General features: G+C 34.8%; 4 protein-coding genes across 5 annotated transcripts; all 4 read right to left on the bottom strand.

The window, feature by feature from the left end:
• Window positions 1–2,567: 2,567 nt before the first annotated feature.
• On the bottom strand, window positions 2,568–7,284 carry LOC122610610 (6,7-dimethyl-8-ribityllumazine synthase, chloroplastic). Its single transcript, XM_043783585.1, has 8 exons — window positions 7,049–7,284; window positions 6,773–6,906; window positions 5,642–5,737; window positions 5,320–5,415; window positions 5,078–5,156; window positions 3,382–3,428; window positions 3,145–3,204; window positions 2,568–2,945 (listed from the first exon to the last, which is right to left on the bottom strand). The coding sequence occupies exons 1-8, from the start codon at window positions 7,194–7,196 to the stop codon at window positions 2,904–2,906; spliced, it is 702 nt and encodes a 233-aa protein (XP_043639520.1). The 5' UTR covers window positions 7,197–7,284; the 3' UTR covers window positions 2,568–2,903.
• An 843-nt stretch (window positions 7,285–8,127) lies between these two features.
• LOC122585707 (putative pentatricopeptide repeat-containing protein At5g08310, mitochondrial) lies at window positions 8,128–10,963 on the bottom strand. Its single transcript, XM_043757830.1, has one exon. It carries the CDS (start codon window positions 10,833–10,835, stop codon window positions 8,349–8,351), a length of 2,487 nt encoding a protein of 828 aa, XP_043613765.1. The 5' UTR covers window positions 10,836–10,963; the 3' UTR covers window positions 8,128–8,348.
• A 588-nt stretch (window positions 10,964–11,551) lies between these two features.
• On the bottom strand, window positions 11,552–19,133 carry LOC122608773 (myosin-1-like). 2 transcript variants are annotated; one of them, XM_043781869.1, is made up of 23 exons: window positions 18,170–19,133; window positions 17,981–18,082; window positions 17,752–17,895; window positions 17,529–17,679; window positions 17,407–17,434; window positions 17,069–17,234; window positions 16,908–16,971; window positions 16,575–16,588; window positions 16,415–16,499; window positions 16,249–16,352; window positions 15,967–16,105; window positions 15,738–15,856; window positions 15,514–15,666; window positions 15,330–15,419; window positions 15,163–15,240; window positions 14,863–15,021; window positions 14,507–14,713; window positions 13,676–13,881; window positions 13,456–13,591; window positions 13,218–13,347; window positions 12,970–13,121; window positions 12,848–12,854; window positions 11,552–12,444 (listed from the first exon to the last, which is right to left on the bottom strand). In XM_043781869.1, exons 1-23 carry the CDS (start codon window positions 18,479–18,481, stop codon window positions 11,795–11,797), a joined length of 3,396 nt encoding a protein of 1,131 aa, XP_043637804.1. In that variant the 5' UTR covers window positions 18,482–19,133; the 3' UTR covers window positions 11,552–11,794. The 2 variants fall into 2 exon arrangements, with proteins under 2 accessions (XP_043637804.1, XP_043637798.1); XM_043781863.1 differs by having other exon boundaries at window positions 11,552–12,442; window positions 12,812–12,879; window positions 12,975–13,121; window positions 18,170–19,132.
• A 1,706-nt stretch (window positions 19,134–20,839) lies between these two features.
• LOC122591442 lies at window positions 20,840–22,593 on the bottom strand. Its single transcript, XM_043763713.1, has 3 exons — window positions 22,213–22,593; window positions 21,882–22,130; window positions 20,840–21,829 (listed from the first exon to the last, which is right to left on the bottom strand). Exons 1-3 carry the CDS (start codon window positions 22,591–22,593, stop codon window positions 20,840–20,842), a joined length of 1,620 nt encoding a protein of 539 aa, XP_043619648.1.
• Window positions 22,594–23,867: the final 1,274 nt, after the last annotated feature.

Genomic DNA, 23,867 nt, shown 5'->3' with positions numbered 1-23,867 from the left:
TTTTTACATATACAAGGATCATTCTTGCAACTATAAACTTTTATTATTAACTCTTTTAAGAATGCATATATATACAACAAATCATTATTATACATCTTTGAGAAGGGGATCTTGGTCCCTGTGATACAAATCCAACTATATGAACAGATTTTGAGATTTAGAGATTTCAAATGAAAATTTCACCTCGATCAATGAAATGGAATTCCCTACATCTGACAGCCTAACCTTCATCGTGGTGTCGGTGACGTGGTGGTGGCGAACGCCATCGGTGTGATGGTGGCGGTGGTGAAGTAGGAATTTTTTAGAAGATGGATTTTTGACAAGTATATATGTACTTGTAGATCTGTATCCATATCTATACGACCACGATCCACTATCTCCCTTCGCCATCAAATACTACCGCCGCCGGTGCTGTTGCTTCTGTTGCCGATCTTGTCGGAACGGCTACTAGTTGGTTCTCTATTTTCTATATAAATCTATTATTTTGTTAAAAGTAATATAATAGGTGTTTGTTATTATGAGTTTGATTTGGTTATAGATTTAGAAAAGCTGGATGTTTATGGTAGTTATATGTTCTATAGTTGTATGTATATATTGTAACTATATTCATTCACCGAGAATGAATTATTGTTAGTTGAATGTTTTAAGGTTGTGTTGTTAGTTGTTGGTGGTGTTGGTTGGTGTGGTGGTGGCTGGTTGATGGTGGTGAACAACAAAAAGAGAGGTGGTGGAAGCAGCTTTTATTGTGGTGGTAAGAGGTGCTGTGATGGTGGTTTTAGGTGGTGGATGGTGGTGAGGTGGTGATGGAGGAGAGAGAAGTAGATAAATTAGATGGTAATTTGGTTACTGGTATCAATTTGGGGAAAAAGAGGGTTATAAAGGGGTGGGGTTTTTTTTGTTGCAAATCTGGTAAAAAAAATTAAATGGACGAATCTATCCCGCACGTGACATGCACATGGGTCGACAAACAGTCAAATGGACGGAAAGTTAAAAATGGACCAAAATTGTGAAACTTTTCCATTTGTGACACTAGAATCGTCACTTTGCAAATGTTTGAACCAAGATTGCAAATGGTGTGATAACACAAAGACAAAAATGCATTTATAAATATAGTGATTTACTTTAATCAAGACTATCTAACTTTCCTTTATTAAAATAAAGGATTTATAAGGAATGTTAAAATAGTAAAATTATATTGATTAAATGAATATTCTTTTATTCATCAAATTAGAATAATCTTAAAGGTAAAAAATTTCAATTCCAATTTCATTGTATTTGAGGTAACAAAAAAAAGCTCCTTATTTTTCTTTGTTTGGTATCATCTATCTACAACTTTTTCTTTTAACATTTAAATATGTGTATACATGAATGATTTCAATATAAACCTTACAATAAAGTAAAAACATTAAATACAACTTTTTAACATCTTGTAATTATTTATATTTAGTAAAACAATACACAGATCAAAATTTTCAATCATGAATAACTTGACCTATATATTAATATATCGAAACCTGACATTTTAAGTGATTAATATGATAAATGAAATAGTCGGTGTCTTCTTCAAATATACATACAAATTTGCAGGTACTTTTTGGTTCCAATGGATACATTTTGCAAGATGAAATGTGTTATTTTCCTTCCCATTTTTCTCATCTTGTTTTATCTCACACAGGAGGGACGGTGTAACATATCATCACACCCCGCCATTTCATCCACTCTCACATTATCGTTACATGACCTCTTCTTCCTTAAACATTTAAGAACACACCCCCTATTAACAATGACATTCTTTATCTTTATCTTCAAATATTTTATTAACATAAACACAATCTATACATATACGATACTTTGCCCGGACCCCACCTCTCTTCTTTGTCTTCGCCGTGTGGAGAGGTGGTCAGAATATGGGTCGTGCCATCGACGTTTTAGAGAACACGCCCATAATGCTCATAATCTAGCACCGATGGTAACATGATGGAGTGAGGTAAAGGTTCCAAAATATTCGCAAATAACCTGGTTAGGTCATATATTTTTAGAAACAAAACTTAGTTTTACCGGGACTTGAACATAAAATTATTATTATTATTTAAATGTCATGACAGTTGAACATTAGACATGAGAACAATGTTGGACAAATTAAGTGTTACAACATAGGGTCATTTTTTCATCCTATCACAAACACATCATTTTTGTAGTTTTTATCCTTAGTTATCTATTTTATTCTTGTTATCTCCAAAACTATCTGAAATTCATAGTGAAAACTAACTACATTCTGAAAGATCTATAATTACACCCTGAAGCTGTTAAACGATTATACGATTTATTTTATTTTTAATAAAACTATATATGAAGAGTCAATATGCATATACATATTTACATTTTCTTTGCCGTCGTTAAATATTGAAGCAACACATTACACACAAAGTAAATCTTTGTTGTAACACTATCAAAACGGTGAATTTATAGCAATTAATATAACGTATTTATAGTGTTGTTACTTTCCGTTCGATAATATCAAAACAATGGTGATAGATAATAGTTGAAGTGATAAATTTACCAAAATGTTGTAACAAACTGTCTAATCGATCGATGAAAAGATGCATTGTCAACATTTCCACTTGGTTTTTCACCACTGTTTAAGTTGAAATCTTGCATTTACTCGCTGAAACCAAATTACCACAACATTGAATCTTCCCAACTAACAGAAAGTGTGAAACTAAGCGGAAAAAAAAATTGACGACTCTCCTAGTTGTTTAAACGACATGATTCGCATCAACATAATATTTTGCAGCAATGAAGCGGCAATTCTGGTAACAATTGTCTTTGCATTATCATGTTCTGCTGAGCAATGTGATTTCATCAAATGTCATAACCTTGCAATATTAGATGGCACACAATGATTACACCTTTAGATGATGCTCAAATAGAGATGCCATTTCAATCTGCAAAACAAGTATATATTTCAGTAAGCAAAACTGGCCAAAAAAAATAAATATGGTTGACTTAAATAAACTCAAAATGACACTACGAATCTTGGTGTAATCCACCATGATAGAGGAATAGTAGGTTCCTAATTAGTATAAGGTCAAGTGTTTAGAAATGTAATCAACTTAAAGTAAACAATATCATAAGTGAACTTACAGCGGTCAAAGCTGCCTCAGAACCCTTGTTCCCTGCTTTACCACCAGCACGATTCAAGGCCTGTAACAATCAAATATAACAAGATTACAACGCCATAATATTATGATGACACTGTAATAGCTTATAGTTTGAGATAAATTACATTCCACTTAGATACTTAACCTACTAAAAGTAATATACTTTGGAGTAAAATTTTTGTCAATAAACACACAAAAAAGGAGTATTAAAGAAGTATACCTGATCCATGTCTTCACATGTCAATACTCCAAATATGCAGGGAACACCTGAAAGAGTTTGTAATTAAATCACATACATCGTCAATTCAAGCAATAATAAATATCTGATTGGAAGAAAGGCATCAATCCCAAATCATTATGATTTATGGCATACTTAGCATCGTTTTTACATGATTCTATAGGAGAGAAGAAAATAAGTCTCAAAGGGAACAAAACTGATATCGTGTTCGAGTTTTTTGAAGAAAAGGAAGAGGAGGAAAATTATATAGCTATTCTTAACACAATCTTTCTTATTTGGGATGATTAAAAAGCAACTCACTTACTTCATTTTTTCCTCTCATTTTGAACTCTGGAATGCAACATGTGCGACCCTCACATAATTTCTTCAAGTTTGGTCTATAGCCACAGCTACTAATGATTCTAGTGTTGATGGTTCTTTATGTATAGTCCCCCTCCAATATTCATCATATCCCTAAGGTTATTCAATTATCAACTATGTGTGTAGATGCATCCTTATCACCTATCAATTGGATGAAGTTTCAATATTCAACTATTTTGGGCTTGTGTGTGAGTGTGTGACAGTTTAGCCTATAAGTAACATATAATGTATTGTTTCTTAATAATAGGCTAATAGCTAACTAGAGACAGTTCTCATAAACTAACAAATCAAACTATTGAGCTAATGAAAGTAAAACTCAAGCAAGATATTCTTTTAGTTATCATATGGTTAATGATAACTATCTTACAAAGCATTAAAAATAAAAACTTCAAGAATAGTACAAAATAGCTTTTGTTGTTTGTCATGAAGTGATTATGCGATTCTTGTTTCTAAACTTATTCTAGGAAACAACACACACATTACAAACTTGACGACGAGTAACCATGGCTTCACCGCTACCAACTAATCTTAAAGTTTTCTTTTCCATCATCTTATCACATTATAAGTTATGCATTGTCATCAAGTGATTATGCGATTCATGTTTCTAAACTTATTCTAGGAAAAAAAACACACATTACAAACTTGATAACGAGTAACCATGGCTTCACCGCTACCTACTGATTTTAAAGTTCACTTTTCAATCATCTTATCACATTACTAGAAAAAACTAAATGGTTAGAGAGAGAAACATCTTTCTGGATATCTATATTCCTTGGCTTGTTAACGTGATTTCATTATATATAGAAACCGGGCCAAACTAAAACTGTTAATCAAAAGAACCTATGTTTATAGACTTGGTTTATGATCACACAAACCAACACCAATTATATTTTAACACTTTATTCAAGTGATAGTCGATTACATTTCTACAAAAAATAAGTCGACAGCAGGTTTTTTCGACTAGTATATAAGGCGGTCCCAAAAAACATTAGTTATGGTACAGATCGAGATAAAGAAACAATGACATAATCACACACAAACGGTACCATCATAGTCATTTTAATCACCTCTTAACATTGTTTCTTTCTACAATTGTCCTTTCTTATTTATGTGTACTTATTGCCTTTGGTTATTTGGTAGTATGCCTATTTCACTTGTTTTTTCTCTTCAAGTGATTTCTCGATATTTAAACTTGTATGGTCTTGTGTTGGGCATTTTAACTTTGAGTTTTGACTGATGAGCCCTTCAATGGGCTAGTTTGGTAGTTTATCTAAAGGGATTTAGTGATTTAGTCTTCAAATGCAAATGTAAATCCAACCTGAATTAAGGCCAGCAGAAAGGACTCCAGATGCAGCTGAATTGGCAACAGCATCATAGTGAGTAGTATCACCCCTTACCTAGAAAACCACAAAAAGCTATATATATTTAATTATCGATGTCAAACAAAAGTCAAAGGGGGATCAAATATAAAGGAAAGCATGTTATTCCAAAAAATGCATATTGCAACATTTTGTCACAAAAAGAACATGAAACATAAATAGTTGCAAACAAATATATTACCACAGCTCCTATACACAAGACTGCATTATATTTCCCTGACTTTCCAAGCTTCTCAGCAACCAAACCAATCTCAAAGCTACCAGGAACCCACACAACCTATAAAGTTGAACACAAAGATTTGAGTCACGAATCACAATATAGTCAAATCACACTTAAGAACTAAAATCAGAAAATATACTATTTGTGAACCATGGCATGCACATTAGGAACAAGTTTATCAAGCTTTCGTTCAGTTATGCCGAAGAAATTATAGAAAACGTATAAAAGATATGAAGCAGCACAAAATAAGGAAGAAATGTATATAAAGAGAGATAACACATACGTCAATATCTTCTTCCCTCACTGAATATTTCTTAAATGTGTCCAACGCACCCTCCAACAATGGCCTTGTGACAATTTCATTAAACCTTGCAACAACCTATGTCATGAAATACTATAAAATATCAGAAGTATATCAAATTAGTGTAATTAACATATAATGCACAGTGATTATCCCACATAATGCCAATTCATTCCACAAAATCCCAAGAGGATACGATGCAAATTTAAGAATGCAAAGAAAGCTAGAGTTCTCTTTTATCCATAGAGAAAACCTATAATTACAAATGTTAATTGCCAAAGAAAGGGACACATTGCAAGCTAATATATCTCGGCAGATTTTAACAACCGTTCTTTCCCTGTAGATAATGTGTTTGCCCCCCACACTTACCAACAAATGTGAAAGCTTCATAGTAAATATTAGTAAAAGACTCAATTCTATTTGAAGATAAGATGGACTAAACTTTAACATTTTATAAGTTATGCATTTTCGGTTTAGGTTTCAGGGCTCTGCGTTGTATCAGACCCTAAAACGGCATACCAACTTCACCCCACTAGCTTCGTGAGACGACCGCAAAGAGTTCAACCCCCTCTAATTGGATGCGATATGCCATTGACGAGCAACACTATTAGATGTTTTCAAGTCTAACTAAATCCCTCAAATACACTAAACTAGTAATAAAATCTGTCGGCTGATACCATGTCAATAGTTTGAAAAAATTTTTTTTATAAGAGATCAGATACATTCATACATACAATAGCAATAAATTATAAAGAGTTTAATCGACAAATTTAAAATAGCAACCTACTTTCACTTTAGTCCCATTGTCGTCATTGAACTTGTTGTTTTTGTACTAATCTAAACGTAGCACTACTTTTCTACTAGAAACATTTTAGCGGCGCGATGTGGCACATGCTGACATGCTACTTCATAACACAAATGAAAGTATAATAACACTAAAGTTTTAAGAAAAAAAAAAAATACAACCCAATTCAAGTTACTACTACGTAGGAAGTAAAATTACAAAGTTAGATTGATATTCGTAACAAAATGCGATATGTTAGATGCATATAGTTGTGCTATATATATATAATTAGGTCAGCTATACTATGATAAATAAAGAGAGAAACTAACAATAGCGAAACGGAAACCCTCGGCTTTCGTCAAAAAACCGGTGAATTGAGCAACAGCTTCAGTTTGGAAACAAGACTTATTATTATGTTTCTTCTTTTCTACAGGGGTTACAAATAGAGGATTCTGCACTAAACCTAACAAAACAAAGCAACAGAACATAGAATAAAATAAGATTGATAAGTTTTTATACTATTATTGAATATGAAATGTTGAATGATAATAATAATAATAATAAGTATGATAAACAAAGAGTAAAGGTAATAAAAATTTACATACATTTGGGGGAAGAAAATTGGATGGGAGGTGAAGGAGAGGAAGAAGGTGTACGGAAAGAGATGAGAGATGAAGGATTTTGTGATAAGGAAGTCAAGTCAACGTGATGAAGAAAAGTTGTTAAAGATGATGATGATGCGGCAGCCGCCATTTTTTTTTTTTTCTGTTGTTTCGGAGGTTTGGCCGTTTAAAGTCAGAGTGAAGTGAAGAGGAGATTGATTGCAACTGATGTGTTTCTATCTTTACTTTACCCCTGAGGCCCTGACCACCATTTGATGTTTTTTTTTTTTTTTTTTTTTTTTTTCATTTTTATTCTCATATTTAAATAATTTTAAAATTTTAAAAATCAAAAACTATATAATCTGAGTACTTTTTAAAGGACACTCAATCCTTCTCCTATTTCTAAATTACTGTATCTGAGAGACGATGTATGAATTCTAAACCCCCAACAGTTAATGTGATTTTTTGTTTGACGCATGTCAATCATCTAGTCTATTCGCGGTTGTGATAGACGAACCATGGGTGTTGCGAATAGAGATTGACAAGTGAGTGACTGGTTTGACACGTGTTAGTCATTTAGCTTATTGACAGGTGTGGTAGGTGGGTTGCAAGTGTCATGAGTGAGTAATTGGCTTGACACATGTCAGTTATCTAGCTTATTCGCTGGTATAATAGGTGGGTCGTGGGTGTCATGGATAGGTTAATTGGGTCGGGGGTCAGCAATTGGCTAGACATGTCATCTAATATGAACGCAAGTGTGGTAGGTGGGTCGTGGTGCCGTGGATGGTCGCCGAATCGCATATGCAAAATGTAAAATGCATATTGTTTTCAAAAATTGGACTTGAACCGTCATAGGAAATAAAAAAATCTACCTACGATATCTTGATGTAATTGAGTTTGCCAAAATTAAAATGGTGTTTATACATATAGTGATGTACAACGAGAGAAATGCAGCCGTGCTTCGGTAACATTTTATGGGAGTTTATTTCTTTGCTTAGATTTTCATGTGACAATGAAACGGTAGTTAACTCATATACTGCAATTGTCAAAAATGTGGTAAAAGAAACAAATAAACACTCTACTTTACCTTGTAAAAATTGGTTACATAGCTCTTTCAAATATCCCACAAACTACATTTCTAAAAATTTAACTACTGTGTTACAAAACAGCGCATATCAAATAACTAGTTCCACAGGGAGCCAATTAATTCTTCAAAATGAGCCCCCAAAGATGAAAAACCGTTAATATATACTTTTAAAATGCTAAAATTTCCGCCCACAAAGCTAAGAATATGACTAATTGACTATGATTCTCCTGTTTGCAGCAAATGCATTGGAAGACTATTGTCTGCAATGATTGTCTGCATTTCTGAAGAAGTCGATGCATCATCCAACAATTTCACCACGGCGTCCCTCAAAACTACACAGTTCTTATCAAGCGAACCTGGCAGCTTTTCATTCTGAATCATTTTTCTTAAAATATGGAGGGCCATGGGAGCATTTGAAACAGAAATAAAGGCATCTATTAATGTCACATATACATATGTGTCTGCCCTCATGTTCTTCTCTTCCATTTCTTCAAAATACTTTAAGGCCATATCTGGTTTTCTGTTTTTGCAGAGGCCATTAATGAGGGCCATATAAGTTATATTATTCGGGGAACATACCATTCCATTCCAGATTGATAAAGCCTCATCTGATCTTCCTGCATTGCATAACCCATCAATTAAAGTTGTGAAAGTAACAACATTAGGTCTCCGGTTTTTCTCAGTCATCATTGTAAAGAAGCTTAACGCCTGATCAATGTCATCATTTTTGCAGTATGCATCGATTAACAAGTTGTAGGTCACAACAGAGGGAATAAGGGACTTTTGTACCATTTCTTCATATATATTCCGGGCTTCAGACACTCGTTTGGCCTTGCAGAGACCATTTATAATAGTATTATATGCAACAACATCCGGACAACGTCCACTTGCAGAAATGTCTCTAAACATTTTCAAAGCATAATCTACTTCTTCTATCTTTAACCAACCATCAATCGCTGCAGCATAGGCAATTATATCAGGAACAAAACCTTCTTCCACCATCATTGCTAGAAAGTGGCATGCTTCAGCCACTTTTCGATTTGTGGAAAGCTTCTTCACAAGTAAGGTGTAATGTTTGATCCACGGCTGATGCCCATGAGTACGCATCTCATGCATGATACTTACGGCACTATCCACATCCCCAATCTTGCAATAGTATCCAAATATAGAATTGTGGGTGAACTGTGATGGTGCAATTTGATTTGTTTTCATATCATTAAGAAGCTTGTGACATGTTTCCACTTTGTTTGCATTACTAAAAGCATCAATCAGATTATTGAAAAGTAGCAAAGTTGGTTGACAACACATACCATTGAAAAGCTCTAGGGCAAGATCTAACTCGCCTTTTTGGCACAAACCATCAATAACAATTCCATAAGAAGAGGCATCTAGCGAAACAAAATATGTGTCATCATCAGACATATCCTTCGTGATTTCTCGCACGAGATGATAAGCTTGATGAATTGATCCATCTTTAACCATTCTAAGTAACGCAGAATTAAACAAACGAGTCATGGATTTCTTACTAACATGACTTTTTGCCTCTCTTAGTAACGACACTATCTCTTTTTCATCAGCTAAAGACGATAAGATAACTTCAAGTAAACTAACATCAGGGCGAATACCTGTTGCTTTCATCTGGGAAAACAATTCTAAAGCTTTTGTTTTCTCTTGGTTTTTGAAAAGCCCTTCAATGAGTACAGCGTAAAGCGAAATTCCAGAAACAAAACCCAAAGTTTGCATCCTTTTTAACAAGTTTAAGGCGAAATCTACCTTGCCATGCTTCACGAACCCATGTATCAAAACATAAATGGTCTTCTCAGTCAAGCTAATCTTGAAATCATCCATCTTGTCAATCAAATAAATCGCTTTATCCACTTCACCCGCTTTAGTCAACGAAGTTACCAAAATCGTGAAAACATACGAATCAACCCAACCAACCTCATCAATATGCCTAAACACTTCCAAAGCCTTTTGAAACTCACCCGCCGTACAATGACACTGCAAAACCGATGTCAAAGTATACTTATCCGGCTTCCAACCATTCTCCTTCATCTCATTCATCCTCACAGCCATTAAATCAACACACCCCATCTTCGAAATAGCTTCCAATAACGCGTTATAACTATAATCATTCGGAACACACCCCATTTTCTTAACATGATCAAACAACTCATTTGCTTCTTTAACCATCCCTAACCCACCCAAACACCTAACAAAATAGCCCAACCCACCCGGACTAACATAACACCGCGAATTAACCAAATTATCAAAAAGCTCCTTCATTGCGGCATTTTGTCGAGCACTTGATAGTATAGATGCCATGGCATTGTAAGTATAACAATTGTGAGAATACCCATATTGATTTGATGCCCAAGTAAAGAACTTTAATGCAGATTCCCAATTCTTGAAGCGTTTAAGTGCGGCTTCGACTATATCTGTTGTGATTCTTGGTTCGAAATCGGTGAGTTGTGTTAAAGACTTTTGTGGGTGTTGCTGTGTGAAAATGAAAATGAGTTTATCTACAACTTCAACATTGGATTGTGAAGACAAAGATGGTGATGATGATGATGATGATGAGTAGTGAAAGATTTTGGTGAGTGAAAAATGAGAAAGTGTGTGGGAAAGAAGAGGGATTTGAATGAGAGTCAGATGATATTTAATAGGGTTTAAGGGTTTGAAAAGCAAATGTGTGAGAGTCATGGTGCAGGGTTTAGATACAGATGATATAATTATTATAATTATATATGTATATATAAATACAAAAATAAAAATAAAATATACACTGAGGTAGTGAGGTGAGGTATATGTAAGATGTTCCTCAGTCCACTCTCAAAAGTCCCAACAGAACAGACAACTTACTCTCTGTTTCTTGAGTTCTAAGCTTGGTGGTCCATTTTGGATATTTTTGGTTTCTGATGAAGGTTGAGTACTTAAGTGAGACTTAAAGTCAAAGTCAACATCAAGGTCAGGTCAAAGCAAGAAATTATGAATGTGTCGTTTATGAAAAAATGATATGTAATTCGTAACTTTAAAGGTAAATAGGCTAACAAAGGTTCAGTTTGTACAAGTAAAAGACATATGGTTAGAAATGTGTTTGACTTCTTATAGCTTTGGATCTTTTGATGACATATTGACATGTCAAATGACATGACAAATATATTTGTTTTGGGGCCAAGAGATGAGTCAAACAGTCAAACACATACAAATGAAAAATGAATTAAAGTTTGGTATAAAATAAAGGCTTTGTACCATAAGACCATAACACTTAAAATCGGAGGCAATGGCTAAGTTTGCTTTTTAGTTTTTCCCATCAAAATTCCCCTTAAACTATTTATGGTATTTGAACTCAAGAATAAGTGTACAACAACATAGTCACTAAACAAACAAAACTTGAATTACAAGGATTAATTACCTGCAAGCATACACAAACAAAAGCTTTCATCAACCAAATAATCATTGTTTGTTGGTTTCTAAAACACCAATAAAGATACTTTCACACTAGTTTATATATACACCATCAATAACACATCAAAATTTGTCAATATATGTTATGTAAAACAAGTCTTTTTCCTATAAAACACTTGTTACTATTTGTTAATGGTTGATAAAAACAGCAAGCAAAATCAATTAAAACCAAATGGAGGGTATAATGGAATCAATTAATTAATCCTTGAGCTGTTGAGCCTTCCCCACCAATTCTTTTTAACCTTTTCACTACCACTACCACCACTTTCTTCACTACTTAACTTGTTCAAAATTACTTTTGTCTCCCTTAATCTCGCGCCGAAATCCTTCTTCCAACCTTCAAAACTTAGTTTCAACCTTCTTAGTTCCTCCTCCGGGTTCAAATCAGCCTCAGCTTGACCTGACTTAACCTCAACCAAAAACTTAGCATCGTCCCCGAAAACTTGGCTTCTTTGATCAAATTCTTCTGCTAACCGGCTAATCAAACTCAGACCTGCAGCCATTTCATTATCACCTGCGCCTAGACCATTTAAGTTTCGTTCATCAAACCTTTCATTGTTTGTTGGATTTACTGAAGGGTCTGAGTTATCGTCAATGCTGGTGAGGGTTTGTTTTGCTAGAGTTAGACTTGATTGAAGTGAGTGCATTTGTTTCTGCCATAATTCTTCCATGGATTTCATTTTTTGTTCGTAGTCTGACCAACGGGTCTCATATTGATGTATCCGTTGTAAGAGCATATCCCTTTCCTCATCTTTCTCTCGTAAACCAATCTCAGATTTAAGAACTCTTCGTTGTAGCTCCGCAAGATATGATGAGCTGATCCGCACATCGTCCTCCTTACCCTGTTGATCACCAACCATGTGACATTTATCTTGATTATTACACTAGCGTTTAGGATTGCTTAATAAACAGCTTTTAGCATAATTAGATAAATCAGCAATCTCTTAATTTCAATTAGAACATCTTATTTCATCCTAATTAGAAGAATATCTCATACTTATCAAATGATTGTCTTAATAATGCAATAAGCGGGCAGGTGGTTTAAATAAGAAAATCCCACACCCCCACTATGTATACAGATTTTTACAAATCAAATGGATATACATGTGAAACGGATCATGTAATTTTTTAACATATCTGAAATTGTTTACATACATAGTTTCGAAACAGTAATAGAATCGGGAGACTAGGAAAGAGAAGAGTAAAAGTACCTTTCGGGAACCAAATTGAATAAGTGCAATGTCCCCTGTGCATTTCCGCACTAGCCATCCACGAATAACTGGAAAAGTGGTTTAATGTTCAGTTCTTCGTGAAATCATCATTGCAGTCATGTTAGTATAATTATTCAAACCAGAATAGATACAAAGGTATTACCAGCTTGTACAACAGCTGATGCATCATTAAGTATTTTAAACTCTTTCCTGACTCTTCTTGCCTTTATCCACTTTTGGATAAGCACGGCTGATCTATGTCTGTGTAGTAATTTTGCAAACTCCTTTCTATCTTTTTGACCACGAACAACTGAACCATAAATGGTCAAAGATGTAATTACATAAATTCACTTTGTTAATTATGAGATCCATGTGAAAAAAATTGAAAAAACTTTTGAAGGCATACATGACTGAAGAGTGAAGATTCTTCGTTTCATCTCCCTCAGCAAATGACGAGCTTTGTGACCTCTAAAGCAGCTTTGAACACGTAATATGCCATTGAGAGTACGATTTCGTGTATCCTCAAGTTTACCAATCTGGTATACATCCACAAAAAACACAAAAGACTGCTTAATCATACTCATCATTTAATCCTTACTTTTCATGACTAGAAAAAGAAACAATTGGAAAATGAGAATGACAACCTGTCCAGTCCGAAAGAACAACTTTGTATAGCCAACTTGATACATCTCTGGGAGGATGTCAAATTGATTAAGAATGGACACTGACGCACTTAGTGGGTCTTGTGACGCAACATGGTCAAGAAGAAGAAAACCATACCTAATCCATGATTAGAAAAAATATTAGATCTAATAGATAGCATCACATATTGGGGAAGAACTAAACAATAAAAACTTTCATGACCTTCTTGAGAATTTTTGATGGGTCATTCTTGTTGGAAATCCAGATCTTGATATTCGAACCACTTCTAAAACACCACAACATTTTAGCTGCTGCAGCACAAGTTGTTGATCGTAAATTCCAGGAGAGTGCGAGTTATTGGGCTTGATGCAACGTATGAAATGCGATGTTGTGTTCCCCAAACGTTGCATTAGTTGGAACAATTGACCCTAAACACAGTGAAGAACAATGCAACTTTCAGTGAACATGCCTAACAGATAATAACAGACTCTAGAAAAACTGGAAAAACCATGCCACAGTAGACAAAATGGAATATAAGCAAATGATAAAGGCATAAGCTGATATGCCATAGGTGGTTCACTAACACCCATCCCTTTAATGCTTGAAAACATTGCTTTGTATAGTATATGAGTAGAGATTACCATTTTGACCCATTTACTTTTGAATGCTCAATCTGGGTTAAGTGTTGCTTATCAAGATCAAACTGGATAAATTTAGTAATATTACACCAAGATAGAAATAGGTCAAGTGGGTCAAACATGTTAAAACTGTAAAGTCATTGATATGTAGTTTAATGCATTAACCTTTTTGTTAAGCAGAAAGACTGTTGTTGAAATAAAATAACTTTCTTGTTAATGAACTAATTAAGTTTGTTGGTCAAGAAGTGTTATCGGTCTACCCAACCTGCCTTGTATCATAATATTAACTGTTTTAACCCACACCCATCACTCAACCTGCCCGCCCCACCCATTTTGACACCTCTGCTTATGAGTATTAAACGGTATCATGACCACAAAGAGTTTGAATTCAAAAAATAGAGGTATATGAACACACCTTGAACTTCAACATTACACTAAGCTTCTGGATATCCACTCCACCTGATTTATTAAGTGAGCCAGCCGCAGGCTTCTCCGACTGTGAAAGCATATTTGAAGCAAATATCTGAGGAAGTTTGCATGTGCATGAAGACAGAAGTAGAATGGAATCCAGATGCAATAAATCACGATTTTTCTCCAGAAATCCAGTGGTGTCGTATGTAACCTGCGAGGAACAACTGCAAACATAAGTTTTAGATCATAAAAAGTCCTAAATGGCTAAATGTACATAATAACTCAACAATAATGAGTTTGTTCTGCATAGATTTATGGTCTTATGGATGAAGAAGAAAGAAATATGAATAGATTGCATACTTCCCCAGCATAATGGAGAACTGTGAATGATTTGCCTCGTTCTCCTCTAAAACATGGATTAGACTTCAAATGCTGCTTTAGTTTGTTGGCTAATGACATATCTGTCCCATTTGGAAAAGTGGATTCTTCATCTAATAAAGTCAGTAATCCCAATGGTTTCTGTTAAGAGCAAAAAAGGAACCAGATAATTAATTAAGTACATGAACATTGGCTAATGTCCATATAAGCCAACAAATCAGTTAAAAGTAGTCAGCAAAATAATTCACATGTAAAATACTAATTATAGAAAGTCTGAGTAACCTTTTCAAAAAGACTGAGACAAGCTTGATTGTCCTCAAAATCCACCTTTGCCCAGTCAATGCCATCTTGGATATATTCCTAAAAAGTCAACACAGCTTTCGGTAGAAAATTAAAAACACAGTCACAAAGTATTATGTATTATGTAGATTGCGACAAAGATACATTACCTCCTGTTCTAACTTGAATAAATGACGATTGAAGTGTTGCTGCAATCTCTCATTTGCATAGTTAATGCAGAACTGCTCTAAACTATTTACCTAGATAAGTCAAAAGAAGAAAGGTCAACCATTTACGGTAGGAGTATATAACCAAAAGACAAATGATGATAAAATGAGGAATCATGGGACAGACATCAAATGATTCGAATCCATATATATCAAGAATGCTGATAGATCTTCCTGTACGACGTTTCCCTGTGGAAAGTGATTTGTTGATTTGTTCCACTAACCAATCAAACAAACAAGAATATATTGATTTCGCCAATGCATCCCGTGAGTCAATAGCCTGAAAGATGAAGGGTTCTTTAATTATCATAAGATTTACCATACGATGCTTGTAACTATTATTTCTCTTACCTGGGCCAGAGTTAGCTTTTGAATAATACTTTCATTACTAACTGTCATTTTCCGAGTGGAAAATGCACGCTGTAGTTGCTCAGCCTCACACCCAAGCAATTTACCAACAGTTAGAAGAGCTATCAATGACATCATGTTAACAGTTAGATCATGGGACCATCAAGTCTGGTCAAAGAGTTGGTTCAGGAAGAATAAAAAGCTGTTGTGAAATAGAAGGAATTACATATACCTTCATCAATCACAGGTTCTGCATGGTTTTCATTATCAACAATTGAAAAGGTTACATTTCCCAGCCACAACACCGCCGCGAGAATGCCACAAACATTTTCTTGGTCCTCTTTGCTAACATGAACAATATCCAGTGCTTCCTAAATGAAGGAAAAGCTTGTGTTTGAATGAAAGTATCTGATTTTTTTTATTTTGAGAAATTAAGAGTGTTGATTCACTCTTTGTAGACTCATCACACATCAATTACTAAATTTAGGCCATACAAAGATGAATAATACAGTACCATTACAGTACCAAATTGTTCGGCATCATTAACCCCAGGAATAGTATAGCAATTGCTTTGCTGCAGATATTTGTACTCATGCACACTCTTCAGGTTTAATTTTTCTGTCAGAGTACACAAGAAATTAAAAGAACATTCTAATAAGTTAAACTTATGAAAAGATTACCTCTAAGAGACGGTGGAGCTCCTGCACAAAGCTGATAAAATGAATGATATGACCTTTCCCCTTCTGTGCACTGAACAACTCGTGACTGATCATAAATAGATCAGGTAAGTGGCTATGTAGTATGAAGATAGAAGGAAAAGGTAAAAGATGAAAGATGTACCTTTTCAAGAAGAACTGCAACAAATTAGAGATCAACAACAAAAAGCGATCAGAACTTCAGTTTCATGATAACGTACATAAAAACTTTATAGTTACTACTGATAACCTCAGAAGCAGTGGTGGTACCACATGGGGGGCAAAGAACGCAAATGCCCTCCTCAAAATTTAGATTTTGTCATGTACTTTTAAAATTTTCATCGATTTTCAAAAATTTTCTATAGATTTTTAACATTTTGACCCTTTTTATATTTATTTTTCACGAAATTTTTAATTTTGCCCCCTTTGAAATTTTTTCCTGGTACCACTCTTCGCTCAGAAGAATATGGCATCTTACATGTTTGGATACTGGCACCCGCTATTTTTCCAATATCACTGAAGTGGATTTCAATTAGCTTTCCCTGACAATACAATATGATTCAAAACATCAAAACTTCATCTTCTTATATAGATTGTTCTCTTTCAACTTTTGTTAAAAAATAGGAACAGCAAGCTTACAAAACGACTTGAGTTGTCATTTCTTGATGTTTTTGCATTACCAAAGCCCTCCAAAATTGGATTGGTTTTCAATATCTCGTATTCTATTCCACTGCCGCCTCTTACTGCAGCTATATATTGCATTGCTATCTTCGCTGTTTCAGTTTTCCCTGCTCCGCTTTCACCACTAGGATGCAATAAAGGGCACACATTAGGTACAATGCAAAGTAGCAGTAAACAATATCCAATTAAAATAGTGAGAGAATAAAGCTTTGGTAATATCTATCACCAATTTAAAGCGTAAAAAAGGAGCAAAAAAAACTTAATAGATGGGTCTTAAGTGGGATCATTAAACCAACCTTATCACAATAGACTGATTTACTTCATCTGAAAAATGGTAAAAGAGGTAATTAAAGAGCAAAACAAACATGAAAAGAACACTAAACTAAAATCCTATAATTGGACAGAAAATGTAAATAACCTCTAATCATTTCCCGGATAGCTGTATCAGCAATGGCATATACATGAGGGCTATGCATCTTTCTCCTCTTATAGGCTTCAATGTAGTCATTCCCATAGTATGGTATCGGCTTAAAGGGATTGATGGCAACTAAAACAGGTCCTGCTTTTGACTAAAACAGAGGAAAATAAGTCACCAGAACAATAGTAAAGGTTCAAATCATTTAACCGTTGTAGATTCTTACATAGATCATATCTCGATCATATCTATATTGAAGATTGTATAAAACTGATGGTTCACTTAAATAGCTTAGTTGCATGAGATCATCTACCCCGTCAAGGATTTCTGGATTGGCAGGTAACAGACAATCAGATTGAACCTTTAATACCTATTTTTAGAAGCAGAGAACCAAAAATTATTGCTTGAACATCCATATAGAAGATAACTTTTAATATCTACAAAAAGTAGCTCACTTTATCTTCGCGATATGCTATGAGTGACTCGGTTCCTGTCACAGATATAATCCTTGCGAGCTCCCAGTTCCCATCAGGGGCTTGAAACCAAGCATAATGCTTCTGCATTATCAGTACAATGTAAGCATTAGGTACATAGATAAGTTTTGCTCAAAAGTCAATATCTCAAAAAACTCAGACCAAATTTACCTTCTTTGCAGCATTGTACACATCAACTTCATCCCAACCCCGTGAAGATAAATCCGATTTCTGGTTAGATACCGAAGGTTTCACATCTTTGTCATCCATCGAACTTCTTTCATCCATTAACGAAGTAGGACTATGACCATATGGTGAATCCTCATCATCATTAAACCGCCCATCTCTACCACTATTCTCGGGCACACCATCAGATTTCACACTAGTATCACTATCCCTAAACTTTTCAGCTGAATCCATATACCTATAGTCTACGGGCAATGATTTGATAGACTTAAAAACAGGCGCTGTTTTCTCTGACATTACTGTTACAAGATTTTAATTCCTTGAATTGAATTCAAGTCTTAAATAATCAAAATCTGTCAAAAACTTACTGAACTCTAAATCACGGTCCCACTAACTGATAATATATCTACCAAACTTATAGCAGGGGACCAGAGATAAATAAATAAATAAACAATATTGTCAGTATATTATTCTTTCTTCCCTTCAAAGCAATCTCAGCATCAAAACTAAATACAAGTTTTCCTAAATCAAGTATCGATATTCACACGTATAACAATCAGGTTTTAGAGGAAACAATGCCAAACTGTATGGCTAGCTTCTGTTTTATGCCAAACTGATGTTATGCAGACTTAAGTATGTACATACTCTAGCTGCTCCAACAACCTGATCAGATAGATAAACCTGAAACCGAATTCTGTGTAGCATAAACTGTTTTTCTGCATACCTAACTATGAATTTCGACGTATGTCTCACGTCTATCACGCGATCAAATAGCTTTTGAATCAAACTCTGTATATTAATATACACAAACTGATCCTAGATATGAATTCCGGATAGCTATTGATTTAATCAGACGATCAAATAAATTATGTAATCGCATGATCTCGTAAATATACCTATATAACTGAATTCTATGAATTTCTGCAGACCTATATTATGTATATGTATATGTATGTGTGTGTAAATATAAATTAGCAGATATTAAGCCGAGGATCAAAAACGTATTTCATCATTCAATTCCGAAAATTCTGTATAAGAAAAACGGTTTCTATTGTAAAGATAATAAATGAATTGGATTTAATGATCGAAGTAATATGAGAGGAATAATTTTCGAAAGATGAATGAAAAATGAAAAAATCTTAAACCCTAAAGAAAAAGAAGAAATGATAATTGTGATGATTTTGAGGGTGAGGGTGAAAGAAAGAAAGGGAAGGAAAAAAAAAAGGAAAGGAAAATGTTCGGAAAAACCAAAGAAGAATATGAAAAAAAAGGTGACCGGGCTTCTAACTGAATTACATTGTAACGCGGGAGGGCGGGCGGAGAAGTGATTCGCACGTTCCCATTGGGTATTACTCCGCGCCATGTCACTAACTTTTTATCTGTTTTTCATTAGTAAAATACCGAGTGATCAACATAAATCGTCCTTGTGTTTTATTCAAACAGTCAAGTTTAGTTCTTTAACTTTCAAAACCTCAGTGATCATCCTTTATAGAAGGATAAGGTTCACATTCCATCCTTTCCATTAAGCGACGTTATCCCATCTCCGTTAGTGCCCTCACGTGTAAACCACATGAGGGTAGTTTTGTATTTAGCCACCCCTTTGACTCCCTTTTCTCTCTCTTTTATTTAATAATACCAGATGTGTATATATATATATGTATATATATCATCCCCAAATTAAAACCCTAAATTAAAAACCATAATATTCTTTATTTCTTTGTGTATCAGTTGACGATCAATCATAAAATCAAGAATGGTGTTTTGTTGGTGCGGTAAGCAAGCAATACTACGAACATCATGGACTGACAGAAACCCAGGAAGGAGGTTTTTTGCTTGTCCCAAAGAGGTTTGTACTCAAAAATTCATTGCAATTTGGTTAAACAATTTCACCTAAATTGGGCATTGTTGGTTTACCAGGGTTCCAAATGTAGATTCATTGGATGGCATGATCCAAAAATGTGTCAACGTGCTACAGAAATTATACCTGGTTTGCTTAGGTCCAAAAATCGAGTTGAAAGACAATTAAAACAAAGAAATGATCAAGTGAAAAGATTGAAGATAATGTTGCTGCTAGCTGCGATTGTAATTTTGTTTCTTGTATCATTGTTATTGGTGTGAACTGGGATCTTAGATGTAGGAAGTGGTATGTTTTTGGTAATTTTGTTATGCATAATTGACAAAAACATTGTAATGCAGAATGAACTTTCAAGTATGAATGAAAATGCTAGTATTTTGTTATGCAGAATTGACAAAAGTATTGTAATGCAGAATGAAGCTTGAAGTATGAATTAAAATGCTAGTATTTTAGATACATTACAAAATTATTACAAGAGAAAATGCAGAAAATGCTAGTATTACAAGTATGAATGAAAATGCAGAATTGACAAATATTGTAATGCAGATATCGAAATTTCATCCAACACAAAGACATATTAAACCTTAAAATATTGTATTGCATAATTGACAAATATTGAAAATGCATTATCATCCAACACAAAGACATATTAAACCTTAAAATAGTTGCATTACATTACAAGAAAAAGACATAAGTTGCATTACACAGGACACTAAAAGTCTTAAAGTAGCCAAATAGATAAGTTGCATTACATGACATAATATACCAAAAGACAAGTTGAATTACATGACCAAAAGACATTAAATTAATCTAAATTTAAACTGACTTGAGTCCACCCTTGGTTTTAACCCACCTAATTGTACCACCTGGACTGGTAACAACTTTGGATTTGCTTGAACCACCAACAAATGTACCACTTTTTGACTCACATTTTGACTGACTTGAGCTCCTACCTTTTGACTTGGGACATTTTGACTCCCTTGAGCTCCTACATTTTTTCTGGCACCTTGACTTGGAACATTTGAAGTAGCCTGACTTGATTGGGTTGGAACATTTTGACTGCCAGAAGCTTGCCCATCTTTGCATGACCTCTTGTTATGACCAGATTTTCCACAAGTCGTACAAACAACTGACTTGTGTTTCCTAGACAAGTTTCCATTTTTGACCATTTGAAGCTCTTCTTCAGTCTTTCTTCTTTTCTTTCTGGGCCTCCCCACAGGTGTTTGATACTTGGGTGGGATGATCATTGTTGGAATCTGGGATTTGTTCCACATGTTGACACCATTGGTGGGATTGATCTTAAACTTGTACATCAATTTCCAAGTGTCAAGCCTATAAATAGGATCAACCCATGTCTCAATTGCACCAACTGGTCTTTTATTTAGTGCCATATTCCAATTCACACAAACTGCATGTTTACATGGCAGTCCAGTTATTTCCCATCTCCTACAAGTGCATGTCCCTTTCTCAACATTTACCACTGTTTGATCCCCCCAAGGCCCACTAACTTGATACACTTCTCCATTAAATATAGCCTTGTATGGATTGGCCTCTTGTTTCACAACTTCCAACAGTTTATGTGCAATTGGTGTAAGTGGTTCCTTACATTTATCAATCATCTTTTGCACATTCCCTATCCTAATCATCAAGTATTCCCTAATGTATTCCAGGCAATAAATTATAGGCTTATCCCTACCCTTAATTGTTTTGCTATTCAAGACCTCACACATATTGTTAAGCAAGACATCAGACTTGGCCCTTCCTGTTTGATCAAATATTATTGACCTTAGCTTAATAATTAACTTACTAAATTAAAGGACAATTAGACCATGAATGTTGTACCTGAAAATGTGATCTGGCCCAATGTTGAGGTGGAATCTTGACTAGCCAGTTGTATGCAGGCTCACTATACCTTTTGAACTCTTCCATATACCTCTGGAACTCCTGAACAGTTGTAGCTGTAGCATACCTCCATAGATGGTTCTTGAAAGCTTGGCCTCTCCATTGTTGTTTCATATTCTCATGAATATGTTTGAGGCAGTACCTATGTTTAGCTGAAGGAAACATTTTTGCAAGAGCAGGAATAATTCCCTACACGAGTAAATTATAAAGTTAATTATAAAAGTAAATATAATTAGCTAGGAATAATTCATTGAGTAAATTGATTGTGTACCTTCTGCCTGTCACTTATAAAAGTATAATTAGACCTGCTATCAAGTTCTAAATCATCACCCAAGTTAGCCAGGAACCAAGTCCAAGAGTCCAGAGTTTCAGCTTCCACAATTGCATAAGCAATAGGATATATTCCATTGTTGGAATCAACACTAACTGCAGTCAACACTTGTCCTGGGAATGGACCAGACATAAAAGCCCCATCAAGCCCAATCAACTCTTTACCAGCACTTTTGAATCCCCTTTTCAATGCACCTAGGCATACATAAATTCTTCTAAACACCCTGGTTGGCTCATTGTGATTAATTGGTGGTTCAACTTGTAACTTAACTGTAGTTCCAAGGTTTGAAGTCTGCAATTCTAGTATGTAATCTCTAAGCATGTTGTATTGTTTGGTATAATTTCCCCTAAGTGGCCCTTTTGCACATTTTTTTGCTCTTTGTGCTTTCTGTTGAGACACTCCTAACTGTAGCTTCTCTGTAATTCATCCTGTAGAGCTGAACTAGGGATTTCTGGATTTCCTATAAAACCAAATAATATGCAGATGGTTAATTAATCAATTATAAATTAGTAAAACATGTAATATATTAGTACAAAATGTAATAAATTAGTACAAAATGTAGTAAATTTACCTTCAATCTGTTGTACTATTGTTTTTCCAAGATATGTATGTGTGCAATGCTTGTTAATTCTGGATTGGAGACATTTATGCTCTTCCTTAAAGGTTTTAACTATCCATGTTGCAGAACCCTTTATTTTGGACACATGTAATCTCCAAGGACATTGAAATTCAATGGGTTTGTCTTATGTCCTCTACCACCTTTATTGACTTGGGAGTTCTCACCTACCACCTCACTATGCTCACTATGCATTTCATCTTGTTTTCTTTTTGACCTAGTGGACTGAGGTGGACCATCAGTTGTATTTTTTGGCCCACTTGACTTACTTGGCCCACTGGACTTACTTGGACCTTCACTTGTCTTCTGTTTTGTGGCTTTCTTTGTTGGACCAGTTGACTGACTTGGCCCACTGGACTTAGTTGGACCTTCACTTGTCTTCTGCTTTGTGGTTTTCTTTTTTGGACCAGTTGACTTACTTGGCCCATCACCATTGTTTATTGTCTCAGTTGCATGTTCTACATTAAAATGCCCTACAACTCTATCATTTTCATCAAAAATAGGAAGTTTGCCTTCACATAATACTGTCACCCTGATTTTGTCATTTTTGACAATCTTCAACTCCCTCCTAGTCTCAATTGCAAGGCTTTTCACCAATTCTTTTACTTCATCAGAGTTCCCAAATGTTTGACCAACTTTGGAAAAAGTTTTATCAATCTTCTCACTCTGAACTGGTTGCTTCTTTGTCAACTTTCTCAACAGTCTCTTCCTAATTCTATTAGTGTTATCTTCTGAATCAGAAGCACTTTCAAAGTCTTCATTGTTCAATACCTCAACCTCTTCATCATCACCAACAACTTCATCTATAACAGGAGGTACATTGCTACCCATGAACTCTACATTGGGATCTACATGCAGGTGAAAGTCTCTCATGTCCACTTCAACATCCTCAATTTCATTATCTTTATCTACAAAGTAGTCACTATCCTGACTGTTTTCTCCTTAACTATTTTTACTTTTTTCTGCTTCTTTTTTTTCA

This window comes from Erigeron canadensis, chromosome 1 (genome assembly GCF_010389155.1).
Source record: "Erigeron canadensis isolate Cc75 chromosome 1, C_canadensis_v1, whole genome shotgun sequence".
NCBI classification, from domain to species: domain Eukaryota; kingdom Viridiplantae; phylum Streptophyta; class Magnoliopsida; order Asterales; family Asteraceae; genus Erigeron; species Erigeron canadensis.
Note: the sequence above shows the minus strand (reverse complement) of the source record. Positions and strands in the feature narration are given on the sequence as shown.